The sequence below is a fragment of the Vipera berus genome, assembly GCF_964194415.1.
Source record: "Vipera berus genome assembly, chromosome: 7".
Classification (NCBI taxonomy): domain Eukaryota; kingdom Metazoa; phylum Chordata; class Lepidosauria; order Squamata; family Viperidae; genus Vipera; species Vipera berus.
Window position 1 is genome coordinate 14,053,371 of NC_138209.1, and position 26,163 is coordinate 14,079,533.

The 26,163-nt window shown below is 41.0% G+C and overlaps 1 protein-coding gene across 2 annotated transcripts in view; it reads right to left on the reverse strand.

Annotated features, from left to right (window-relative positions):
* The window catches only part of FAM13A (family with sequence similarity 13 member A), a gene marked incomplete at its 5' end in the record, with an annotated part of 152,956 nt that overhangs the window by 18,674 nt on the left and 108,119 nt on the right, over nt 1-26,163 (reverse strand). For both annotated transcript variants that reach the window (XM_081332705.1, XM_081332704.1), the window contains 3 exons: nt 10,305-10,449; nt 23,509-23,551; nt 23,987-24,063. In XM_081332705.1, the coding sequence (XP_081188831.1) occupies nt 10,305-10,449; nt 23,509-23,551; nt 23,987-24,063 (265 nt within the window). The remainder of the gene's footprint in view (nt 1-10,304; nt 10,450-23,508; nt 23,552-23,986; nt 24,064-26,163) is intronic.

Here is a 26,163-nt window from a genome sequence, read left to right on the forward strand (position 1 = left end):
GGTGCTCCTCAAAAAATCCTCTGTGATGATGTAATGAGCCATATAAATAAAAGGGCAGGGAACTTCTTTTTAAAAGAAGATCAGAAGCCATCACACTATAGTTTCTGAATGGACACAAGTGCAAAATTTGTAATTATAATTATAAGCATGATTTGTGGCAGCAAAAGACCTCTGTATGAATTAAGTCCTTCGTTTAGTCTGCAGAAATGCTAGATAAATGCCATACATCATGGTTTAGAAAAAGGCAGACAAAAAAATCCAGAAAGACCAGTAGCTTGCATTTGTCAATATGCAGCATTAAGTGTTTTTATATTATAACTTTTAAGAATCTATAAGAATACTAAGACTCCTCAAATTGTTGGGACCACTAAACGTTTGGCCTTGTATTAGTCTTTCTACACCCTCAGAGATGGCTTCCTTTTGGAGAGGCCAGTCATACCTTCTCTGTGTGATCTAACTCTTCTGCTTTCTATTGTGACATCATCAAATCTTATTCTACCAATGCATCTGTAACCAAGCTCTGGTTATTTTCAAATGAGCAGGTAAGAGAATATATCCAACATCAATTTATCCAATATGTTTCCCTTTTCAATTGCTCATTTGCTTTTGTAAATTACAAGCTATGACTATTCAGATTCAACTCGTCCCATTTTTACTTAACAGAACTTAATTTCAAAGTACTATCAGAAAGTAATTATTTCAATTCTGCCCTTTTGCTTAATTGACCAAATGTAAAGTACAGGCTACAGGGGAGATGAAAGAGTAGGAAAACTAGAATGGAAAGTTAGGGAGAACAGTGTTTTGGAAGAAACTGACAGAAATGGTCATACCTTGTGATAATTCCCACTGTATCCTACAATAACTCTTATCTACAAGTTGACAGTTTACTAAGCTGGTTTGCATGCTCCTACTTAGGATTAATTGGTTTACAATTTGTGGCTCTCTGATTCCAAATAAGAATTATGCAGGCAATGATGAAAAATTCCCAATAAATAGGTTAGAAATAAAGAACTGCTGTAAAAGCTCTTTCTAGAGCTTTAGAAGCAGGAAAAGCATATAGAAGGTGCTTAGTTTTGATCATGCACAAGCCAGCAACCAATCCTTACATACCTAAAACTCACTCCAAAATCACTATCTGCCAATTTTTTCTTGTAAAGATTACTGAGGTTTTGGCCGACATATTCAGAAAAATATAGGAATAAGTAGAAATTTTCCAGATCCGTACCAATATAAACACGATAATATTACCCCACGAATAAAACTTCCTGAGCGAAAAAAAATCAGCATGTCAAGAATGATCGGCCAGGTCTGCTTTAACGCAGGGAGTTATGCTGTCGATATCAAGACCAAAAAATGCCCAAGTGTCCAAATCTCTTCTTACAACCTCAGGTTGCTTGGTTTGAAGAATAGAATAGAATATCAGAGTTGGAAGTGACCTGGGAAGTCTTCTAGTCCAACCGCCTGCTCAAGCAGGAGAACCTATACCATTTCGTTAAAAAATATAATTGTTCAATTTTTATGGATGGGTTAAGCCACCCTAAATCACTTACTGCCAATAACCTTGTGTAGCATTTTAATACCCCATCAGGAAGAGAACTGAATCAGATGGCTATCAATGTTAAGATATTAGTTAAAATTTGGGAGGAGCTCAATAGTTTGCCATAATAGTTATCATCTGCTCTTCACTCTATGCTCAACTGCAAGCTCTTTTTTCCCTAGATTTTGAAGTTGGCATTCCGCAAACAAAGAACCATTATGTCTCAAAGATTCCATAGGTCCAGTATTTCCTCATTTGTCTCTCTTCTACATGAGGGAGAGACAAGGCTTCTGGGCAAAAGCATGAAATGGACAATACTGAGGAAGAAGGAAAGATAGCGGACATCTTCCATGAAAATGAGTCACAGCACAAGCGGGGAAGAATTTGATCTGGATGAATTTATTCTTAAAAAGTACAGAATACAGGATTTGGGCAATAGTTTATAACTCTGAAAAAGTATTCCCCCCCCAAAAAAGAATGATATAAACTTCCTGTTCAAGGAACAGATCTTCAAGTGCCAGATGCTTGGTGAAAATCATTAATGATGGTTGATTCCACAAAGCTCTGCTTTAGAGTTTGTGGGAGATATCTCTTTGTTACATACAGATTGGACTTTTTAAAATTTGATTCAACAGGGTAACATTTAGTTGCTTATTCTTATAAAATATGCCAGCAGAGGCAAACCAAATCAATCATTCTTATCTTTTCTTCTGTTCAAATATGACCAGCAATTTTGCTTTACCTTATTTATTGTTGAGGAAGGATTTTCTTTACGGGGGGGGGGGGGGGGGGGAGAAACATAGTAAGTATTTAAATGGGAACATGAGGCATATAATTTACTAAATAACATATTTAAAATGAAAACAACAGTAAAAAATAATTCCCGCTTACAGAATAAAGATGGGGATCTATTGATTTAAAAGTAAAGTAGGACATCATGTTCTTTAAGTCCCATTTAACTTCAGTCAAGGAAAAATAAAATTTGAAGGAAGGGCATTTTGCTAGAATTGAGATATCACAGAGAAGGAAGGCCCTCTTTCTTAAGATCACTAACCTAATATATCTTTCTGGCAAGCACATCAGAAATGTGCAAGCACCACCACTACTTCTTATAAACAAAAACAAACCCCCAACCCTTATATAGTAATTCTTTTTTGTTTTGTTACCTGTTATTTATAAGAACAATGGAGAAAAATGGAAGGGATTTCACACCTCACGATTGGGAGAAAAAAACAACACTCTGCTGAAAAGTTAAATTGCATGTGTTGATGCCATCTGTTATTCATTCTTATATAGTGCCGTGTAGGTGGTTATTACAGCGTTAAGTTTTGCAATCAAAATGTTCCAGAAAGTGTCAATATTAACAGTGTTGAAGGCATGAGCATGTGAGGTAACACAGCACAAATTCAGAGGACCGAAAGAGTTCCTGTCAATTAAGAGAACCATGCCACTGATCAGAAGTCCTCCTCTTGGGTATACTTAATTTGTGAATATCTAAAATATTACACACAGAGATGACATCTGTGTCATAAAATGCCTCAAGAATATAACAAATCATACTGCTGCCATAAATTAAAGCTGACAAAGCATACCTAGCATAAATTAAAACTAGCACACAAAAAGAGAGCAAAAGGGTAAAAATAGTTTGATTTTAAAATAGTATTGATGTTATCTTTTTCAAGAACATTTATGTCTACTTCCAAACTTCTCTAATGTTATAATTCCTCAAAATGAAGTACTTTGGAAGATAGTTACTCATTTGTAGGAAGATTAAAAGAGGATATTATGATAGCATTCTTCAAGAATATGAACAATTGTGATAAGAAATAGGCCTTAATCTTAAACATCCCAAAATGTAGGGCACAGAATAATGGCCTGAAGTTAAAGGAGTGTTTCAATGGGCACAAAACAGAACAGAAAATTGCCTCTAGGGCAGGGGTCTTCAAACTTGGCCCTTTTATGACTTGTGGACTTCAACTCCCAGAATTCCTCAGCCAGGCTTGCCTGGCTGAGGAATTCTGGGAGTTGAAGTCCACAAGTCATAAAAGGGCCAAGTTTGAAGACCCCTGCTCTAGGGGCATTCGGGATTTGTTACTGGGACCTGCCAAATATTCTCATTTGCTTATATGAGGATAGTGCTGGAATCTGATCTCCTTAACTTTCATCTAAAAAAGTAAAAAGCGCTACACAATTCTATTTTCTACGTTAAGCAAAGGTTTCAGCAAATGGACTATCAGTATCAATAATTACTTACTAATTTTCCATTTTCACTTCTTTGAATTCAGAGAGTGCCCAAGACAGTATTAATTCAGTAGAAAACGAACAAACCTGTTAGGCATATGGTGATAGCCTGTCTAGTTGGGTTGGAAATATATAAACCATGATGTTGTAACTTTAAGGTGCTAACTGGCCAATGGGTGTGTAAATTTTTGGATGGCCATAAGAGGGAGCTAGGAACGTAGCTTCTCTCTGCTCTCGCTGTTTTTCACTGTTAGTTACTCTGTTACTGCTATTGTTGGTTTACTACTGTGTTAAACCTGAACAACTGTGTTTTTGATCTCTGGACCGGATTACTACTTGGACTGTTACTATTGTGTATGACCTGGACTGTTTATTTTTGACCGTGTTTTGTTTTTCAACCACTAAGTAAAATATTTTTTCTGTTTATCACAACGCAGTGTCTCTTGTGGTTACTGTGTGACTCTTACTGCTCTCAGTACCCTTCATTGTCTGTGCAACTTCTTGAAGTTCAAGGAGACCTCTGCACACTTACTGACAAAACCTACAATGTAGAATATTCACATTGCTGGCCTAAGCCAGTGTATCTCAACCTCAGCAACTTTCAAATGTCTGGACTTCAATTCCCAGAATTTAAGTGTACACATCTTAAAGTTGCTGAGGTTGAGAACCAGGGGTCTAGGTAATCCTATCCCAACCCTCTAATTATCCATGGTTCAGATTAGGGACAATCCATACTACTGTATAGACTGTGAGACAAGACAATGAGTGCGTGTAGCTAAATCAAATACTTCAAAAACTCTTCACCTACCTAACAATTGAACATGAGTATCATGATTTGTCAATCCTTGGTTTGTGATTACAAAATAGTCAGATGAGATTATAACAGATGCCTCCAATGTCCATTGACCCCTCTTTCCACATGATTTTGTTCTATTTTAATTTATATATCATATTCAGAAACTGGCCATCTTCCTCAAAGAGAGACTCTGGGTAGTGTATAAATTCTAACCATAAATATCCCAAACAACTAGCAGCACAGTAAAACTGTATTCCTTGCTCTCACTTCCAAAATGTCCTAAAGTGGAATTTGCATCAAGCAATGCAATGATTTCAAGAGATTCAGAGAAAAAGCATCCATTCTGTAGTCTTTCCAAATTCTTGAAAAAAAAAAGAAAAAAAGCTCTCATTTCATCCCTGACTGCTAAAATCACAGGAAAAGTATGCAACTTTATTCAGATTACCTTTGAAAATATAACAACAAAGTGATCTGTTATGGAGCAGAGTAATTAGAACATATAAGGAAATAAATGTGGCTGGAGGCATTCTTCAGATCCAAAGGAAGAGCATCTAATACATTATCAAACTATAAAAAGAAAGTTATATCATCTGGTATATTCCATCACAAATACCCATAGCAGCCAATAGTGCAGGTTTGCTTATCAGCTAGTATAGTTGAGCCTGGACTGATACAAAAATAGCATGTGGACACAACTTGGCATCAATTCCAAAGGCTTTGGTCCAGATAGACAGATACACTGAACATTTCCATTCAGTCACGGAATGTAAGAGTTGGAGGGGATCACATACATCATCACATACGGCATCTCGGGCTAACCAAACTATTCCACCTTTAACGATGGGGGGGTGAGGTGTTACCCCCCCGTTGATAGGGCTCGCAACTTGGGCGTCCTCCTGGACTCACGGCTCAATTTTGAAGATCATATAGGAGCCGTGACCAGGGGGGCTTTTGCCCAGGTTCGCCTGGTGCGCCAGTTGCGACCCTACCTGGACCGAGACGCCCTACGCATAGTCACTCATGTGCTCGTGACCTCCCGTTTAGACTACTGCAACGCTCTCTACATGGGGCTGCCCTTGAGGACCACTCGGAGGCTTCAACTGGTGCAGAATGCGGCCGCGCGAGTTGTGATGGGGGTTTCCCGATACTCCCATGTAACACCTCTACTCCGTGAGCTGCATTGGCTTCCGGTTGCCCTCCGGGTGAGATTCAAGGTGCTGGTGATGACCTATAAAGCCCTAAATGGCTTGGGTCCGGGATATCTGAGGGAACACCTGCTGCCAGCATCAAGTTCCCTTCGTCCAGTGCGCTCGCACAGGGAGGGTCTTCTCAGGGTGCCGCCGGTAAAAGATTGCCGGCGGATAACACCCAGGGGGAGGGCCTTCTCTGTGGGTGCGCCTGCCCTCTGGAACCAGCTGCCCGCGGAGCTCAGGACTGCCCCTGACCTGCGTTCATTCCGCTGGGACCTGAAGACTTGGCTCTTTGAGCTCTCTGGCCCAGGCTGAGAATTTTAACTGTTCTATTTGCAGGGATAATTTAATCTTTTTAATTGTCTTTTAACTTTTGTATTTTGTATTGATGTGATTTTAAAATGCCCTGTAAACCGCCCTGAGTCCTTCGGGAAAGGGCGGTATACAAATCTAATAAAATAAAAATAAATAAATAAATCCAACTCTCTATCCTTGCTAGCTGTGGAATTCTGGGAGATGAAGTCCACTCATCTTCAAGTTGCCAAAGTTGAGATATACAGCTCTTCCTATGAAAGGAACTGCTATTAAAGAACAAACTTTTCAGTTCCACCCTAAATACCCAAATCCAAAAATGCAGTAATACAACGTCCTTAAGGACTTGGGAAAAAAAAAGGGCACTAGGCTCTCTAAAGCAGGGCTTTTCAACCTTTTCAGAGATTGTACTACTTTTAGGATATGGCAATATTCGAGCACCAGCAGTCGCCTAGCAGGTGGGCGTGGCCTGCTCGACGCCACTCACTGGACACAGCTGACTCGAGACAGCCGAGTCAGAACAGAACAAGTCGCACTGGCTATCTCGATGTGGGGACAACTCCGTGCCCCACAAATTCGCCTCCCCAAACTGCTAGCAACCAAGCGCGTGCCCACACACACGCACACACACCATATTCCAGGTTTGGGGACTTTTATCCACAGAGGAAGGAGAGGGCCTTCTCCCCAAGCCCAGGCAGGATTGGCAATTTGCTAGCTCAGATGTGGATACAAGTCCTCAAGCTTGGGATGTTTGTGTGTGTGTACGAGTACGGATAGCACACTAAGAGATGTTCTTTTCCAAATCCCAGACATCGTTGGTGTTTCCCTGTCTGGTGCCCCCTCCTGGCAAAGCAGGAGGTGGAGGACATTTGCAGGAAGCAGTTTCCTCCGAGTCTAATTTCTGTCCTGACAGATCTCTGGAGAGCAAGAGGAGGCGGCAGGGGAGCAGCGCTCCTGCATCCTACACAAGGGAGGCTGGCCCTTCTCGAAAGGGAATTCCCATTTCCAATCGTGTGTGGTAAGGATGCTGGCTTGTTGGGCCAGCCTTCCCTCACACAGCTGCCCTACCCCCCTCCTCCTCTCCAGAGATCTGCAGGGGAGACAGAGATCTGGAGGGCAAGGTGCAGCCTCCATATTGGCCACTTCTACCTCTCCAAGCCCTCCTTAATTAAACATACATTATAGCCAAAAAGAAAACATAGTTAAATCACTAATTATGGCTCTTCCCATATTTTCTGGAAAAACCACCTTTACTGATGTTCCTTATTAAGGAACTCTTAACAGGAAGGGAACTGAAGACCCTAAAAAGGTCTCGTTCTTTCTAATCTGCCTTCCCTTTGAGCCTTTAGTTCTCATTATTTTATTATTATGAATTTAAGAAGAAGATCAAAGGCCTCCGGAGCTCAGGATACTCACCTTGAAATCAGAAGCCAGAAAAATCTAGTTAATCCACAATATTGCCCTATAAAGAATGAAGATAATTTTTGGGCCCTGAGAGCTTGCAGGTGTCCAGTCAGAATATTGGTGGCACACCTGTCAGCAATTGGAAATGCATAAATCCATGTACTTCCCTTCCCTGTCGCAGCTCAATCCATACATCCTTTAATTTCCAGACACATCTTTTTCTCAAAAGCTCCTTAAAACCCCCACAAAGTATACTGTAATTGGCAGAAAAATAAATCTAGCACTCCTGAATTCTTTCCCCAAGGGGGAAAGGAAAGTTCACAGCCTGCAGGTTGCTAGCAAAGTCATCAAAGAACGTAATTGTTGCTGCTAAAGGCCAGAACAAATAACGAATCAATTTTGCAGCTCTCTCCTGTCACTACATCCTCTCACCTCCAGAATCTGGCCTGGGATTACACAAGGGGCTAGGCTAAAATCCAGTTGACTAGTTTGCAGCCAGGTGTTCAGTGCAGACCTTGCCAATGTGATTTTAATAGCCCAGGAAGGGATAGGAAAACCCGAGGAAAACTTTGCAATCAGTAAACCATGGTGGACTACGCTTGTTTTGCCCTATTTTGATTCTGCTCCCCAGCAGCAGCCCATTGATTTCAGAACTGCATGGCCACAAAGATAGAGGCCTTCAGCCTCCCAATCCCTGCTTAGAGAGGGATTTGCATTTCGGCCAGGGTCAGGCCATACGCCCCCAATCAAAGGAAAAATCTGAATCTGGTGGGCCAGAAGGCAGCCCAGCCACTGCGTCCCTCTGGTTCCTTTTTCTCACCCGCTGGGCACAGATGCAGTTGCTGCTCCTCGCCATAGCTGGGGCAGGACTTACAAGTACCTCCGTCCTGCAAAGTGGTGCTCCCCCGGTGCTCCCGCCTGTCGCCATGCTGGCAGCCCCGACTAAAGGCCGCATGATCCAGGTTCGCCCTGTCAAGGAAGGGGGCAGCAACACAGGCTACATCAGATCCGCAGCTTGTCAACGGCACTCAAAGGCTCCCCAACTTTTCTCCGGGATTTTGGGGTTGGCAAGCAGAGGGGAAGTGCTGCGTTTCCACGCCTGGCGGCATAGATCCACCAGCTTCGTCCTGCAAAGTGTGGCTCACCCAGTGCTCCTGCTTGCCAGCAGGCCTGTTGGAATCAGGACAGCTCCGAAGGAGGTAGCTGGGCGGGGGGGGGGGGGGGGAAAGAAAGCAGGAGGATTTTCAGCAGGCCTCAAAAGGTGGCGCTGCCCCTCCACTTTCCAACCCCCAAAACCCAGATTAAATTTGGGCAGCCTTTGAGCGCCCCTGACAAGCTGCCGTCCCCTTCCTTGGCTGGGCGAGGCTGGAGTGTGTGGTCTTTAGTTAGGGCTGTCGGCATGGCAGCGGGGGGGGGGGGAGCGCCAGGCGAGCACCGCTTTGCAGGACGGAGCAGACGGAGGTACTTGCAAGTCCATCCCCAGCTATGGCGAAGAGCAGCGACTGCGTACGTGCCCAGGGGGTGAGGAGAAGGAAACTGAGGGGCACATTGGCTAGGTTGCCTTCTGGCCCGCTGGATTCGGGGTTTTCCTTTGATTGCGGGCTGGGGTGGACTGGCCCCTCGCCGTCTCTGGGGCAGCCCCGGGCCAAATGTACACGCCCCGTGGGCATGTCTATCCCCTCCTCCTCCTTTTGTCTTCGGTGTAGCTGCAACTGACTCTTTTCCCCAGGCTGCGCGTAGCTTCTGGAAGCAATACCGCGGCTCCAGCTGGCTCTCCCACAGGCCTGTGCTGCATTGCTGCCACTTCAGCTCATCCCCATGCTACTCTTTTACGCTTTTTTTTTTACAGGTGCTTTTCAACCCATCATAAGCGTACCACCTGCCAGGTGCCGACGTACCACCAGTGGCATGCTTATCACCAGTTGAAACGCCCTGCTCTAAAGAACCAAAATGTGTGGAAGAAATGTTCTTCCAGTGTTTCCAATCACTGTTAGAGCATTCTATGCCATTTAAATTAGTGGACAGACAAAACAGATCTTTTGCTAGAAAAAAACCCCACTAGTACTATGTTCCTTTTCTTGTAAAAATAATGTAAACAAAGGAAAGTAATTCTACTTCTCTTTAGCCCACCGCAGACAATAAAAGTATGTATTCATATACCGAAACATGCAATCAGTGTTAGAACTGCTAATGCTAAATATCTCTGCCTTGCTACCCAGAAAAAGATATCGGACCATTGGTTACATCCATTTACATTGGGTAAATCAATGATTTTAAGATCCTTAAAAAGATGGTGGGGAGAACTCTCTTAACGGAATCACATTTTAGATGGGAATAGATTTTTAAAAATTAGATAGTTAAGCAGGGATATAAAAACAACAACTTAAGCTTTCATTCCCTCAGACAATACATATATATTATCTGAACTCAGGGACAAATATGCTCCCCATAGAAGGATTTGTTAAGGTATCTTTTAGCTGATTTGCCTTTAAACCGCAAAATGTTAGCAACCAACTGAATAGGACCGATAAAAGACAAAAACGTTTTATTTCTTTTTCTCTGGGTTATGTTCCTGAAAAAAAAAAGCCCAATGGTGTCTTTTCCAGCAAAAGCTCAGCTCTTGTACTGAAATAGTTTATTACTTTCTACAGATTAGCTTTCCCCAGCTCAGTGTGGATTGAGAAACTACTATTAAAGACATCTGAATGATAACAGGCTGGGTGAAAACTGTCCCACATCATCACAGAAATAAGAGGGAAAATCAGAGAGAGAAGTAAAAAAAAAAGCAGTCTGGCTGAACTTCATGCTCAACAAGCAATCCTACCTTCCCAGTTGTCACTGCACAAGCTTGACAAGTCCAGACGAGGCACTTCCGATATGAAAGCGTCTTCCTGGCCATCAATTTCTTGGTTCCTCTGTAATCTGACTTCGGGAACGCCTGGATGCTCCTGGATCTTCATATTTGAGCTCTGCAGCAAATCCCCCCGAAGAAAAACAAAACAAAAACCTTTTGCAAACTTCAGTATAAACGGAAAGTACAAATGTAAGTAATCACACAAGCACAAAAATCAAAACAGCCTTTCCCCCCCCACACCCTTTCTACAGACAAACTGAAAAATGGGAGCCTTTTATAGTATCCCGTCTTTTTCCCAATTACTCCCTTCAATACTCATGGATCACTTACACTAGCTTAAAAAACAAAAAAATAACAACAACCAAAAAACCTAAAATCAAAACTTTTGCTCCGAAAACAAGAGTAAGCAGCTCAGACGTTGCTTCTCTCCAACGGAGGAGTAAGCCATCGGTAGAGTTAATACTTGGAACGGCTGGAAAAGACAAAGCAAACGAGAAGGAAGACTTTTTCCTTAAAGTTCTGACTTCTCAGTTTCCCAAAAAATGCATCACCTAAGAGGCTGCTGTTGCTAAGGCTACAGTGCAACAAAAATCTCTCTCTTGGAAATTGACGATACTCCGATCTTTCCTTCTTCCTGCAAAGGCTCTCCAGCAAGCTGTGCTGCGGTATAACTCTCCGAAAGCTAGCAGAGTTGGGCTTGGCTGGCTGCACGTCCTTGGTTGCTTCCTGTGGTTGTTTTCTAGCTGGGCGTGGGGAAAGCAGGCCTATTTATGGAGGAGCTCTGGGATATTACAAGCTGCTGTTGCGCAAACTGAAATCGTAACGGGCTTTGGCATTTAATAACTGGAAGGGGTTAGGGGCCTGCAGAATAAGGCCACACACCAGAAAAGGCTTTACATTCTAACAACTCCTCATTCTCTCTCCTTCCCCCAATCCCCAACCTTAAGCGAGAAACTGCCCAGGAGAGGACCTATCATGTACGCTGGAAGAAAAGAAACAAAAGCAATTTTGCGCGGTGCCCTCACACCAGATACCCGATATGTCCTGTGTGTCTGGGTAGATCAAAGTCATTGCCCTCTTGTTCCTGGCTTTGCCCGCTTAACCTGTCTGATTTTACGTTCTGGGCATAACGGCGCACCCGTTTCTATTGCGAAATGCAGAGAAATTTAATCCAAAGGGGCTCTCAGAGGAACGCACCTGATGTAAGCAAACATACAAAGTCTTTACTTGTAACTTGGGAAGAAAGAGACAGGGAAGGAAAAATGGCGAGAGAGACTTGGAGACTTCTCTCCCCCGCCCCCCCAAATACGATTAGAAAGGGCAGAAATACTGGGGGGAAAGTTAAAGCAGGTTAATAGGCACTATTGTAAAAACATGAATGGCTGACAAAAGGTCCCAGCCGATTTTTAACTGTGATTTATTTATTTAGAACGGTCAGAATCTATTTGTGCATCTGAAACTCTGTGTAACTTCCCCGCAGTTCTTTTTTCAGTATCTGCAGTGGGAGCTGTTAAAATTAATCTGCTCTGGAATTTGCCAACATGCTGAATTAAAAGGACGGTGGGAAATAAGCTGGGAAATAAGCTGCACGTTGCTCTGCTGATTGTAATGCAAATAATCAGCACTGCTTTCAGATGGTTGTCAGGAAGTTCAAAAGCAAACAAAAACCAACAAACCTGAGTAGCACGATTCTATATAAATTTACTCAGCCCCTTGATGCTCCCTCGTCTATATATTTATACATGCAACCCAAGCATAAAATCTTGTCCAGCCATAGGGTGCAAAGGAAGCTGCAATAAATCTAGATTTCACTTTAGACCCACAAAACTACACAAGTTTAAGAAGGCTGCCTCAGCAGTCCAGTCGCCAGGAAAGTGGCATACAAAATGCAAACAATCAAACCACAGATGTTCTAGAAACCTAAGGAATAATATATTTGTACTGCAGGCTTCATTCTGCCAAACCAGCTCCAAGAAAAGAGATGAGAGAACAGATTCCCCTCGGCATCCAGAGTAGTCCCATTTTCTTTATGGAAAAGATGCTCCCAATCTCAGAAAACGCAAATCAAGTTCAAAGTCAACATCCTCACAAACAACGTAGCGCATTTCTTCTGTCTACAGTTGTTCTGACATGCACACATTGCACCATTAACCACGATTTATTCCATAACCACAGTTGGCTGAATTCTTACAATACAATAAACAAAACATTAAGAACAAAGACGCCTACTCTGCTAGATGAAGCCTATCACCCATCTTGTCCAACAGAAGCCCAGAAACACAAACAGGATGATTTTACTTTCCTTACTGCTCACTAGGAGCTTGTGTTTAAAGGATGCTACCTATAAACCTGGATGGAATATTCAGTTATCAAGCCTAATCAGTCCATTCAAATTGATAGCCACACTATCTTGTATGATTCTCACCATGATTGCTATAAGACCACCGTAGAAAAGAGATCAGCTACAGAAAGAAAATAAAAGAACAGAACAGAGAAGGCAATGTTTTATTGTACAACTACCTTTCACCACTAACAGAATGTTATAGGGATCTAAAAGTGGATGTTATGTTCCAAAAAAAACAAAAACAAAACCCTAATTCAGCAGGAGAAGCACAGAAATCAACTTCTAGATAGGGACTAACGATCAGGTTTGCTAGCAGTAAAAGGAAGGAATATAAAATTGGTTTATTTGACCAAGGTTAAAATACATATGCTAACCTTTAATGGACTTTTGTAATCACATCAGGACTGAAATGACAATGCTTTATGGTCCAATTGTCCTTCTCATCCTCTTCTTAGTGATTCTCCCAACTATCATTGGGGCTTCTGGATTGCTCCATTTTCTTCTGCCTGCATGATTGGAGCCTTGCTTGATGGCCAGTTGACTTTGGCCCATTTACTGACTTTACTTGCATTTGATGAATATGTGTAGCATCCAAGAGGATTTGGCAGAGAAGACTGCACCGAAATTGGTGTCTACTTTTGTTTCACGCCTAAATATGGGAATAATCTCCTGGCAGGTGTTCCTGATTCTTCTCTTCATCCCCCGATCTTAGTGAGGAATAGTGCTGTCTGGGCTCTGCCAGACCTTCCACATTATTCTCATCTTTCAATAACATGGCAAGCTCTTCACTAGCTCTCTATTTGAGCCAGAACCCAGTTTAAATTATTCTTGCTTGTGCTAAGTGACAAACTCCCCAATATCTATTTGTCCTCATTTCTACCTACAATTTTGCTAATTCTTTATGTTCCTTTCTGCAGGACATTCTTGGTTCCTTATTCCAGAGTCGCTGTCTCCCAATACCAGGCTTTTAGAGATTTGGCCTTGTGACTCTCTTTTTGCCTTTGTACAAGCCACACTATATAAAGGAGGTTTAAAGACCTTTATATTTGATTAGCGGCTAATGTAGTCCAGGGTGCTCCATTCTAGCTAACAGTTCCAGGATAACACTTCCTTTAAATTATCATGGATGTTTATATAGTCAGTGCTATCCCACGATGCTATTTTAAGTGTATTGTTTTAATGTTTTAATGATAATTCTTGTTTATTGGATTCCGAGTTGATTTTATTAGACTGATCTACAATTCATTATTCTGTTATTGTTGTTCTATACTGTGCCTTGATAAAGGGCTAAATAAATAAATAAACAGTAACATTACTGCTAGTTTGCCTAACAGGAGAAGCACGTTTTCTCAAGCTGAAACACTTTTGGCTGTTATAAACCCATCAATTGCATAACTTTTTATTTTCCTTTTTTCCCTCAACATATATGCACAGCATTTGCTGCTCTACAAAATGAAGCATAAGAGATAAACATAAAGCAACTTTTTTTTTTAAAAAAATCAGTCAATCTTCTTGACTATCATACCTTTATCTAAATGATGTAAACAAGCAAACACAGCAATTCAAAACAAAATTTCAAGAGTCCACTACAACATGTCCTGTTCCCTCTAGCCCTACTCTGCTGTGAAGGAAGAACATGATGGCTAAAGGAACATCTGAAGAACAGGTTTTGTCATAAATGACTCCCCTATCCTTTTCTCCATAAGACACACTGTACCAGGTCATTAATCTCCACTATGCTGTCACCACTGTAATTTAAAACTACCAAGGATCTTTCAAAGCCAGGCAGTAAAATCATTTCAAGAGTGGTCTAGCTAGCACCTATGCACTAGGATTTGCCATTAATAAAAAATTGGGTAGATCAATTGTACATTCAGAACATTTTATTCAATAAAGAGAATCAAACATTCCTACGACAACATCCAAAAGCTATAATGCACATTCATCAACCTTAAGAGAGCTAGTCAGTATTAAGTCCAACTGGGACCTACTTCAGTAGGTACACATACACACACACACACACACACAAACATATATGGAATTTATTCCCTCATTCTCATTCTCATATCTTGCAGAGCGATGAATAATCTACAAAACTTTCTCAAGAATGGTAGATTCAAAGACAGTTGCATTCCAAACATATATGGGTGGTTCACTGAACAAATGTATTTTTATTTTTTGCTTCTGATGCCGCTATTCAAGCAGGGTGACATGCCTATCTGTGGTATCATCCTCCTCTATGCTTGTGAGAACAGAGAACAGAGTGGGAAGCCTATAGGAAAGCCAAGAATCTTCAATGCTGAGAAATGATCTGGTCCTGCCAGAAAATAAGGGGGCACAGCAGAGTCACACTAAACTGCATCTTCAGGTTGTCTATGGAGATTCGCAATCATAGTTGTCCCAAGGATACTTTTCTCAAAAGCCAACTGAACTTCCTTTTCCCCATTGAAAACATTTCACTTCTCATCCAAGATTAACTGAAGAAGCTTCTTGGATGAGAAGCGAAATGTTTTCAAAGGAAAAAAAAGCAAACAAACAAGAAAGTCAAGTTGCCTTTTGGAAACAGCATATTCAGGGCTTTCTCAGCAACATACGTTAGCCTGTCTGCTATCCTATTTGGAGTCTGACTTGAAATCACATCTCTAACATCTGGTCTGCATCTGGTTGGGATGGTGAGAACTCCAAGGATATTCTCTCAGTCATATAAGTGTAACAAAATACGGAAAAGACGTAGACGTTCAGGTGGTGATAGGAGGCTATGCAGCCAATATGTTATTTACCACTCAGTTATTTGAAGTTGACCAAAGTCCCTGCAGGAAAAAGCTCCAAAAAAGGTCCTATCCAATGACTGCTGGGTCACTGAACACCAAGGACAACAGTGAAGCTTTGGACAGGTAAACCCACTGAAGTAGTGGTGGAGGAAAAAGAAGAAATGTTATTTTCTTTTCACTTAGACATAATTGACATGGCATTTATCCAGGTGGGATTCTAAGTATCACCTCCTTTGCCAATCTCAGTAGGTGAGACAGCAAATGCCTAAGTTGTGTAAAACTTTACCACCCAGCACCTCTTCAGGATTCAGCTTGTTTATTGACATCCATTTTGGTCACAATGCTCTCACGCACAATATCTTATTTACACAGAACGAACTGGAAGAACTGAACGTAGTTAAGATATGGCTGATATCTTATCCATCTTACCTAGATGACAGGTTCTAGTATTATCATTTTTTTTAAAAAAGGGAAGACAATTTGGGATGCCATCTTTCAATGTCAAGGAGCCAGATGGTACTTCTTTGGTAACAGTTTTATAAGCAGGAACCAAATTAAAAAAAATTGCAAAAAGTGTTTACAATTCCCAGCTCAAAACGCATGAAGGTGAACATCATCTGGCAAAGAGAAATCTAAAAGTATTAGTTGGGCAAAAATATTCCAGTTCTTCCTTGGTAGAAGTGATAAACTGTTTCAGTACTGTACTGAAGTAGGTGTACATAAATAAACATGTGTATTTATTTTGTTTTGAGTGTGGGCATCAGACTTTCATTTTTTTAATGTGTGCCAGTAAATAAGGTTATTACAGAAAATAAAGGTTATCTTATCATTAATTTTCTCCAGGTACACCTATAACTAGTCAGCCCCTAACCTTTCCATTCACTTGCCCAAGAAGCAATATTTAAAACTGCATGTAACTATCTACTTCTTTAAGGTTATATGAGTGTTTTCTAAGAAATCACCTCACTATCTCTTTCAAGTCATAATTCCTTTTACAAGAAGACATCAATGACACCCCAAACTTACTGTCACTGTTTTCCTACAAGATCTTACTAGTCATAATTACACCCCAATTCTCTACTCACTGGCATCCGTCTTTTCAGCACTATATTATTCTTTTTAAGACTTTCATATACATTTGACAGTCAAGTGTACAGTACATTTATGCAACCATATCACAATATATGTAGCTGTCATCAATCTAAGTCTAACAAAAAGAGCATGAACATTTGGATTCCAGTCAAGAGCATAAGAGCATGGATTTATTAGAGTAGGCAAAGTATGGGCGACTTACAAAAAATAAGATATTCCAATGTCACTGAAATTATAAAAAACATTTTGAAACTTAACACAAAAATGAAACTATAGATATTTAGAAGTTCTGTTTGTCCTTTTCCTACACTTCCATCCTAAGGTATAATAAACAGAAAGAAGCAAGAAAGTTTATACTCATTTGTCAAGGCTAAATAAAGTTATCTATTGCATGAAGTACCGTATTTTTCGGACCATAAGACGCACCTGACCATAAGACGCACCCAGTTTTTAGAGCAGGAAAACAAGAAAAAAAATATTCTGAACCAAATAGTACCAGTATACTAAAACAGGGCTTTTCAACCTTTTCATCCATTGTACCACTTTTAGGACAAGGCAATGTCACCCAGCAACGTGTCAAAAACTTGACCCCCCCCCCCCAAAAAGGAAAAAAATGATAAAGTACAGGTAGTCCTCGACTTACAATGATTCACTTAGTGACCGTTCAAAGTTATGACACTGAAAAAAGTGACTTATGACCATTTTTCACACTTATGACCGTTGCAGCATCCCCAGGGTCATGTGATTTACATTCGGATGCTTGGCAATCGATTCATATTTATGATGGTCACATTGTTCCAGGGTCATGTGATCGCCTTTTGCAACCTTCTGACAAGCAAAGTTAGTGGGGAAACCAGATTCACTTAACAATCATGTTACTAATTTAATTTCTCTCTCTCCTTCTCTTTCTCTCCCTCTCTCCCCCTCCCTCTTTCTTTCTCCTCTCCTTCTTTCTCTCTTTCCCTTTCCTTCTTTCCCTATTTTTCTCTTTCCCTCTATTTCTCCCTCTTTCTCTCTCTCCGTTTCCCTCCCTTTCTTTCTCCTTCTCCCTATTTTTCTCTTTCCCTCTATTTCTCCCTCTTCCTCTATTTCCCTCCCTCTTTCTTTCTCCTTGTCTCTCTCTCCCTTTCTTTCTCTCCCTCTTTCTCTCTCTCCCTCTATTTCCCTCCCTTTCTTTCTCCTTCTCTCTCTCCCTCTCTATTTTTCTCTTTCCCTCTCTTTCTCCCTCTTCCTGTTTCCCTCCCTCTTTCTTTCTCCTTCTCTCTCTCTCCCTTTCTCTCTCTATTTTTCTCTTTCTCTTTCTCCCTCTCCCTCCCTCCCTCTCCCATTGTCCCTTCCTTCTTTCCTTCTTTCTTCCTTCCCTCCCTATTTGTCCTTCCCTCTCCGCGTTAGAGCAGTACCTACGGAGGCAGCCCTGCGGCCCGGCTTTCTCTTGCAGAAGGCAGGCTGAAACGGAGCAAGGAATGCAAATCGCCCGATCTCCGATCTCCTCTGCTCGGTTTCAGTTTCTCTTTGCTACAAGACAAAGCAGGCTGAAACGGAGCGAGGGAATCTCCCTTGCTTTGTTTCAGCCTGCTTTCTCTTGTAGCAAACAGAAGCTGAAACCGAGCAGAGATCGCAGGAGCGCGAGATCGGGCGATTCGCATTCCTTGCTCCGTTTCAGCCTGCCTTCTGCAAGAGAAAGCCGGGCCGCAGGGAGATTGCAGGAGCCAATTGCAATCTCCCTTGCTTTCACTTGCGGAGGTTGGGGCTGGCCATACGGATCACCTTCGGACCATAAGACGCACCCTTGTTTTCCCCCCCACTTTGGGGGGAAAAAAGTGCGTCTTATGGTCCGAAAAATACGGTATGTTCCAGTATGTTCCTAAGCAAGCATAACCATTCTTTGAAGAATGGAATCAGAAATTAGTAGTTAAATTATCAACAGTATCAGTAATGGTGTCTGATTACGTGGATAGATTACATCCAAAAGATTTTGAGAAATACCAAAAATGGAACTAAACATGATAGGCCAAGAGAATTATTTGAATAGACATTTTATTGGATATATGAAAGAATCTGGCTGAAGTTTTAAAAATTAAGCATGAAATGCAAGACAAATCAAGAAAATGACTTGGTGTTTTTTTTTACAGGAACTACAAAAGAGGCATGTTAAACCCTCAAAGAATTTTATCCAATGAGATTAAAAAGAATGGAAGAAAAATTAAATTCTATGACACTATTTGAATGAACTAAAGATTAAGACTGTTAAAAGTTAAAGGAATGAGTATAAAGTAGCTTATTGGTCAATATTATAATAAGCCATTTATCTACGTTCTGAAAACTCTTTATGGACTTTATGCTGACACCAAGATTGAAAAGTTTATGTTTTATGGATTTGCTTATAACTAAGGAGATACGGGATGACATTTTTTTGTAACCTTAAGCAATGAACAGTTATTAAATTTCTCCATATTTGTAATGACGGTTAGAATTCATTTCTTTATATAGTTCTTTTCTTTTTCTTTAACATATTCTTTCTTTTTTCTTACACTTTTTATTGCTTCATACTATTCTTTTTCTTCACTTTCTGCCATTAGAAAGTCTAATGGCAGAAAGTGAAAAAGAACTAAAGAGCCTCTTGTTGCGGGTGAAGAAGGAGAGTGCAAAACTTGGGTTGAAACTTAACATTAAGAAAACCAAGATCATGGCATCCGGCCCTCTCAATTCTTGGCAAATAGATGGGGAAGAAATGGAGGTAGTGACAGATTTTGTTTTCCTGGGCTCCAAGATCACTGCAGATGGGGACTGTAGCCAAGAAATTAAAAGACGCTTGCTCCTGGGGAGGAAAGCCATGGCAAATCTAGACAGCACACTAAAAAGCAGAGACATCACCCTGTCAACAAAAGTGCGTATAGTCAAGGCTATGGTCTTCCCAGTTGCAATGTATGGCAGTGAAAGTTGGACCATAAGAAAGGCTGAGCGCCAAAGAATTGAGGCCTTTGAACTATGGTGCTGGAGAAGACTCCTGCGAGTCCCTTGGACTGCAAGGCGATCAAACCGGTCAGTCCTAGAGGAGATCAATCCTGACTGCTCTTTAGAAGGCCAGATCCTGAAGCTAAAACTCAAATACTTTGGCCACCTAATGAGAAGGAAGGACTCACTGGAGAAGAGCCTAATGCTGGGAAAGATCGAGGGCAATAGAAGAAGGGGACGACAGAGAATGAGGTGGCTGGATGGAGTCACTGAAGCAGTAGGCGTGAGCTTAAATGGACTCCAGAAGATGGTAGAAGACAGGAAGGCCTGGAGGAATGTTGTCCATAGGGTCGCGATGGGTCGGACACGACTTCGCAGCTAACAACAACAACAATTCTTTTTCTTTTAAGTTTCATTTGTATTAGTTGTTATTTTGAAATCAAAACACTTATCAAAATAAGTAAAACTATCTGGAAAGTATCTTCTAACATTTCTTGATGACGTATTATCCAAATCCCACAATTCTAGGGTAAATGTTATTGGGCAAAGCAATCAAAAGAGTTGTCTTAACAACATGTGGGGAGACAAATAAAATATCTAACTTTGAATCATTAAAGCACCCACATCTTTTGCAAAGCTCATGCGGCTGTTTGAAAGCTCCATTTATATGCATGAGAGAGACTGCATTTTTAAAAAAAAAATGCTTTGGCCACTCCAGATTGTTTATCTTTCCTGGCAATGAAAACTTGCAAGAAAACACAAAGATTAGACATAGGAATCAATGATCCAAGAAACCTTTCCAATAAAAGCATTTATTTAATGTCTCTAGCATTCTGCAAACATGAGAGACAAGAGATCCCCTAGAAACCATATTTATTTATGCCTATGTAAACACTCAGTCAACCTTGGCTGATTTAAAAAAGCAGGATTATGGTGCTTATAGTTATTCAGTGAGAAATTGCCAAGTAATCCAAGGACTAAAGCATTCCAGAAGAAACAATTTACTGTTGCCCAGAAATTTACATGATGTGCTCATGAAGTTATCAGAGATAAACTCAACTCAAAGGGGGCAAGACTTTATTTAACAATAGACTTGGCAATGGAATTAAAAACATTAGGTAGAGCTGTATTCTTGCTAAAAATATACAGTATCTTGACCTAAGCCTCCAAATACAGCTATTCAACAGGGACTCATTTTCATGGCTGCCCTGCGGAGAGGACATTTTTGGAAGGGGAAGAATACAAACCATCAGATCACAAGTAACTTTCTCTTACTGTACAACTTGCTCTATAGACCCATCCTGGCATCCTGCAGCCCCATTGGATCAAAACATTGGTTCCAATTTAACACTGCCTAGTTATGTATTTTTGAAATTAAAAGATGCTTGCTCCTGGGGAGGAAAGCCATGGCAAATCTACACAGCAGACTAAAAAGCAGAGACACCCTGCCAACAAAAGTGCGTATAGTCAAGGCTATGGTCTTCCCAGTTACAATGTATGGCTGTGAAAGTTGGACCATAAGAAAGGCTGAGCGCCAAAGAATTGAGGCCTTTAAACTATGGTGCCGGAGAAGACTCCTGCGAGTCCCTTGGACTGCAAGGCGATCAAACCGGTCAGCCCTAGAGGAGATCAACCCTGACTGCTCTTTAGAAGGCCAGATCCTGAAGCTAAAACTCAAATGCTTTGGCCACCTAATGAGAAGGAAAGACTCACTAGAGAAGAGCCTAATGCTGGGAAAGATTGAGGGCAATAGAAGAAGGGGACGACAGAGAATGAGGTGGCTGGATGGAGTCACTGAAGCAGTAGGCGTGAGCTTAAATGGACTCCAGAAGATAGTAGGACAGGAAGGCCTGGAGGAACATTGTCCATAGGGTCGCGATGGGTCGGACACGACTTCGCAGCTAACAACAACAGTTATGTATTTTACTGGGTATTATAGGCACCCATAATTCCACATAACCACCACCAACAGAATGTGAGTTTAGCCACAGACTTCACCTTTCCAAGATTTTTGTTTTTTAAAAAAACTTTGCTGAAATATACGTTTTCATCAAATACTTTAAGAGGCAAAGACAAAATCTCCAAAACTGGTAAGTTCAGAGAAGATGTTTAAAAAGATTTTCAGCCGCCACAGGGAAAAATAACCAGTTAGATTCCTGTCCCACTCTCAAGGCTTGTGGATGTAAAATGAATTATGCAAAATAAAATCATCCATGCAAATTGGCAAGATAAATACTGAGAATCTTTATGTTGGCACAGCCAAACCGATTTGTTATTTCCAGCACTATTTCTTGTTTCATCTGTCTTAGATTAAACGAACAGCTTCCTTGAAAAAAGATAATAAGATGTTGAAGCATCTCTGTCTCTAGTCATCCAGATTCTCTTTGCTTCTGAGAAAATAATACGCTAAAGGTAATTTCTATACGGAAATGAATGTTCATGAAAGAAAAGGAAAACAGAATTGACAGGAAACTGTCATTCTACATATGGATCTGCCCTCTCTTAACCTCGCAGTCTCAAAGGGAAGGAGTAAATTTCAATTCACAAGCTAAATTACTGAGGCAAGAGAAAAATATCCAACAAGATTAGAGAAAAATTATATTGAAAAGGTCAAAAATAAGTGAACAGTATTAATGCTAATACTTCCATGTTGGAAGCACCATAGTGAAAGGATTTGCGGGTAACACCGTGGTTGCCTGGGGGACGCCCAGGTGGGGGCTCCTTCCACACCTCTGTGAAGTTACCCACCAAAGTAGTACCCATTAATCCAGTGGTCCCAACCTTTCCGGTTTGGCAACCTGGCGGAGAGGGGTAGGGGATGGTTCCACGCGAGTGGTAGGTGTGCAGGTGCAGCTTCATTTGCCCAAGTGCTTGCTGCTAATGCAAATGGAGCTGTGCGCTCACCCAGTGCTTGCATGGCCTGGTTCTGAATGGGCTGCAGCCCTCTCGTAGGCCATAGCCCAGGGGTTGAGGACCCCCTGCATTACTCTACATATGGTTGCCTGCTTTCGAACTGGTGGACTGGTGGAAACTGGAGCGTGGGAGGAGACCTCACTCCACCCCATAGCCGCAATGGGTCCCAAATGCCGGGCTGCTGATTGTCAGTCCAGCTGTCTAACTTCATAAGCCACCGCGCTTGTTAGGGAACAGTTATTTCAACAGATCAAAGCAATAAACACAGGCTGTTTTCACGATGCTGGGAGCAAACATGGCCTTCCTGAGTAGGTATAAAACTTACTAATAAACCAGGGTGCTAGTTTCCTAGCGTAACAGTTGCAGAACAATTTAATCTCTTTATGAATGATGAAGTTCTCTGACTTCAATCTCTTTCTGCCAAGAACCAAGTAAGAGACTCTGAGCAATCTTTTCTTAAACTTTAGCCTCCCGTTTCCAGCAGGATTTTAACTGTATACTTTTTACTTCTACAGCTGGAGTAGAAATATGACTAGAACTTCAGGGGACTCAAAGGGGATTTGGCCAAGGTCTTAAGATTCCCTTCAAAAATCTTTTCTCTGATTTCCAAGTACAACCAGCTAAACTGATTCAGTTGCACTGATTCATGACCACGTCTAGATCAATGGTCTTCTTAAATGGTACTTAGAATATTTTTCAAGGAAGCTTCTTATAAATACCGTACTAAAATAAATTCAAATTTTTTAAAACATCAAAAATAATCAGATATTTAATTTTGATGAATTAAAATTCATTGAAAACATATATAAAAGATATCCTACTTTTGATTTTAATTAGTATCAAAATTAAAGTTCAGAATCATGTGCTTGGAAATCTATAAACTCAATAGATAAGCACGTTAATAATCAAAGGTACTTTAATCTGGCATCTGAAAATCAAAGCCTACGAGATCCAAATGTTTCTAACAAAGGTAGCTCTAATTAGATTCCACATTCTTTCATTATTAATGTTATAAAATAGTAACAAAAGCAGGTTAACAACATTAATAATGAAGTGAAAGTAATACGTTATTTTGCAAATGGTACAAATGGACACAAACCTGATTGTGCATTAACAAACCATCCTCATTTTTGCCGTCTTTGCTACAAAAAACAAGAAAGAAATATTAAGGAGCATGTCATAAAGGAAGCAACAAGCAACATACCATTTTATTATAATCATAAAAAACATTTTTTAAAAAGTGGATGAAAATAAAACTTAAAATTTCAAATCATGTTTTATAATTCCTTCTTTGAGAATTGCATGGAAAAGCCAGATCAATCTACTATTAAGAGACATGAAATACAATATGAATACATAAAAGAAAGCATTCGTTATAATATTAAAAAATCTTTTTCTGCAAAATAGCAGCCTTTTCAAAGGAGGTCATAAACAGGCTTGCAGAATCAAAAATTAGCTTTTTGTCTCTATGTAACGAAACTGGTTTCAAAGTATAACTGGATTCTCTAGTGTAGACCTTAACTGACGTTTAAAAAAAAACTTTAATTTTAAGGTAGAATAAATTCTAAGCAAGTCACCTTTCTTCAGAAAACACCTCCATTTCATCTGGTCCTCTTCCATCTACATGTCTCAAGGAACCAAAAGTTTCCATCGCCTGTCAAACATGAAGACAATTGTTAAGAATTATCATTTTAAGTATTACCTCTCAAAACCTCTAAATGTAATTGGGATTTCAACTGTCAGTGCACCAACACACCACAGTTCTGTTCCATCCATACTGAGAAATGCTATTTATGATATATATAGGCAGTGAAATAGAAAGGAACTACGAAGGACACAGTAGCAAGAGGTCTACTGACTCAGAGATGGTGGATTATCACACTGCTGTGCAATGGGTGATCATGAATGATAGTTCCACGGAAGGGATTTCTACAACCTAGGAAAATCTGGGGAATTAGAATTAGTGGAAATCCATAGAAAAATTCCAAACGTGCAATATTATCAGCCCTCTCTAACGTACCTCCGTTATCTGAAGAGGTTTTTTTCCCAAGGGCTCAACCCCAACACAGGTGGTCCTTGACTTACAATTGAGCCCCACAAAATCTGTTGCTAAGTGAGACAGTTGCTAAGTGAATCACTGCAGTTGTAAAGTTACTAACGCAGTTAAGTGAATCTGGCTTCCCCATTGACTGCCTGTCAGAAAGTCACAAAAGGTGATCACATGATCCCCGGGGCATGCAACTGTCATAAATATGAGTCAGTTGCCAAGTGTCTGAATTTTGATCACATGACCGTGGAGATGCTGCACGGTCATGTGAAAAACGATCATAAGTCATTTTTTTTCTGTGCCATTGTAACTTCGGTCACTAAACAAACTGTTGTAAGTCGAGGACTACCTGTGTGCATTGGTAGGCTTGAGTTTCCTATGAAAATGGTTGGTTTCATCCTTGACATGTTGAGCAAAGCCACAAGTCTAGTTCAGGTACAGTGCACAGCCATAATATCTTCTTTGGAACATTATTCCTTCTGGGAAAAGTAAGACCTCGTTTCACCCCCCCACCCCCCCCGCCTTCAAAACGATTTGTTCCAAAGGCCATTTGAGTGCTTTGACACAAAAAATTATCTTGGAATAGATTCATTATTACTTTATTGCCTGGCTGTTTTAAGATTGGAAACCACCTTTGTGGGAAAATGGACAGCCTATCTATAATTGTAGGCATGCATGCACACACATATCTGCAAATAAATAAAACTATGATGTGAAACTAAAATAGCTGGTTTCACGCTGCATGAAGCTGAAAACAAACAATGATGTGTATGTGCTGCCACTGTTTTCACTGGTTCATTCCAGTATACATAGTCCTCCATTTATGACTGATCACCCGACTGTTCAAACTTACAACAGACTTGTTCTGTTCCAGCCTACGACCGGCCCTGTTTGAATGTCAGGGACAACCCCTTTTTATAATCAACAGGCTGGAAAAACCCAACCAAATTTATTTACAAAGAAATCAAAAGTTCAAACAAGAGTTAAACCAAAAGTTCAAACAAGAGTTAAACAGGAATAACGGACCAGGACTCTAGCAGAAGATCTTCAAACGGTTGCCTTCAGCAACCAGCACCTCCCACACCTTCCCCTTTTATCAGCAGTCCCAAGGCGTGGCTTCTCATTGCCTTCTCCTCCTCTCACCGAGTTGCCTCATTGCCTTTCTCTGTTCTGCTCTGCTGGATTGCCTCCTACTCCTAGCGTCCCTGAATAGATCCAGCTGTGTATCATCTATGTCCAATACCTCGTGCTCACACGGCTGAGTCTGATGAGGAACATGACGGGAGGGGCCAGGCTGAGAGTCCTGCAGTGCATCAGAGCCTCCCTCTGACACCAAAGGCTCTCCAAACCACTCCTCCTCCTCAGAATCATCAGACTCAGCTGCCGGTGCCACAGGCTGACGTTGAATCACAACAGGACTTTTAAAAAGCTACTAATGACCTCCCCTCAAAGTGATGTCAGCCCCCCTCCATGGTGGTGTTTCAGGTGCTTAGCAACCAGATCACATTTATGACAGGTTGCAGTGTGCCGTGGTGAAATGACAGTGATTTTTGCCATGGTTAGCATCTGACCCACTCTAAAATGCTACTTGTCATCTTATAATGTATGGCACCAAGGTATATCAAGGACCACTTTGCCAAGGAGTATCCTGGCCATCTATTGCAAATATCTAGAGAGGGCCTGTTGAGAATCCTACTCCAATATGAG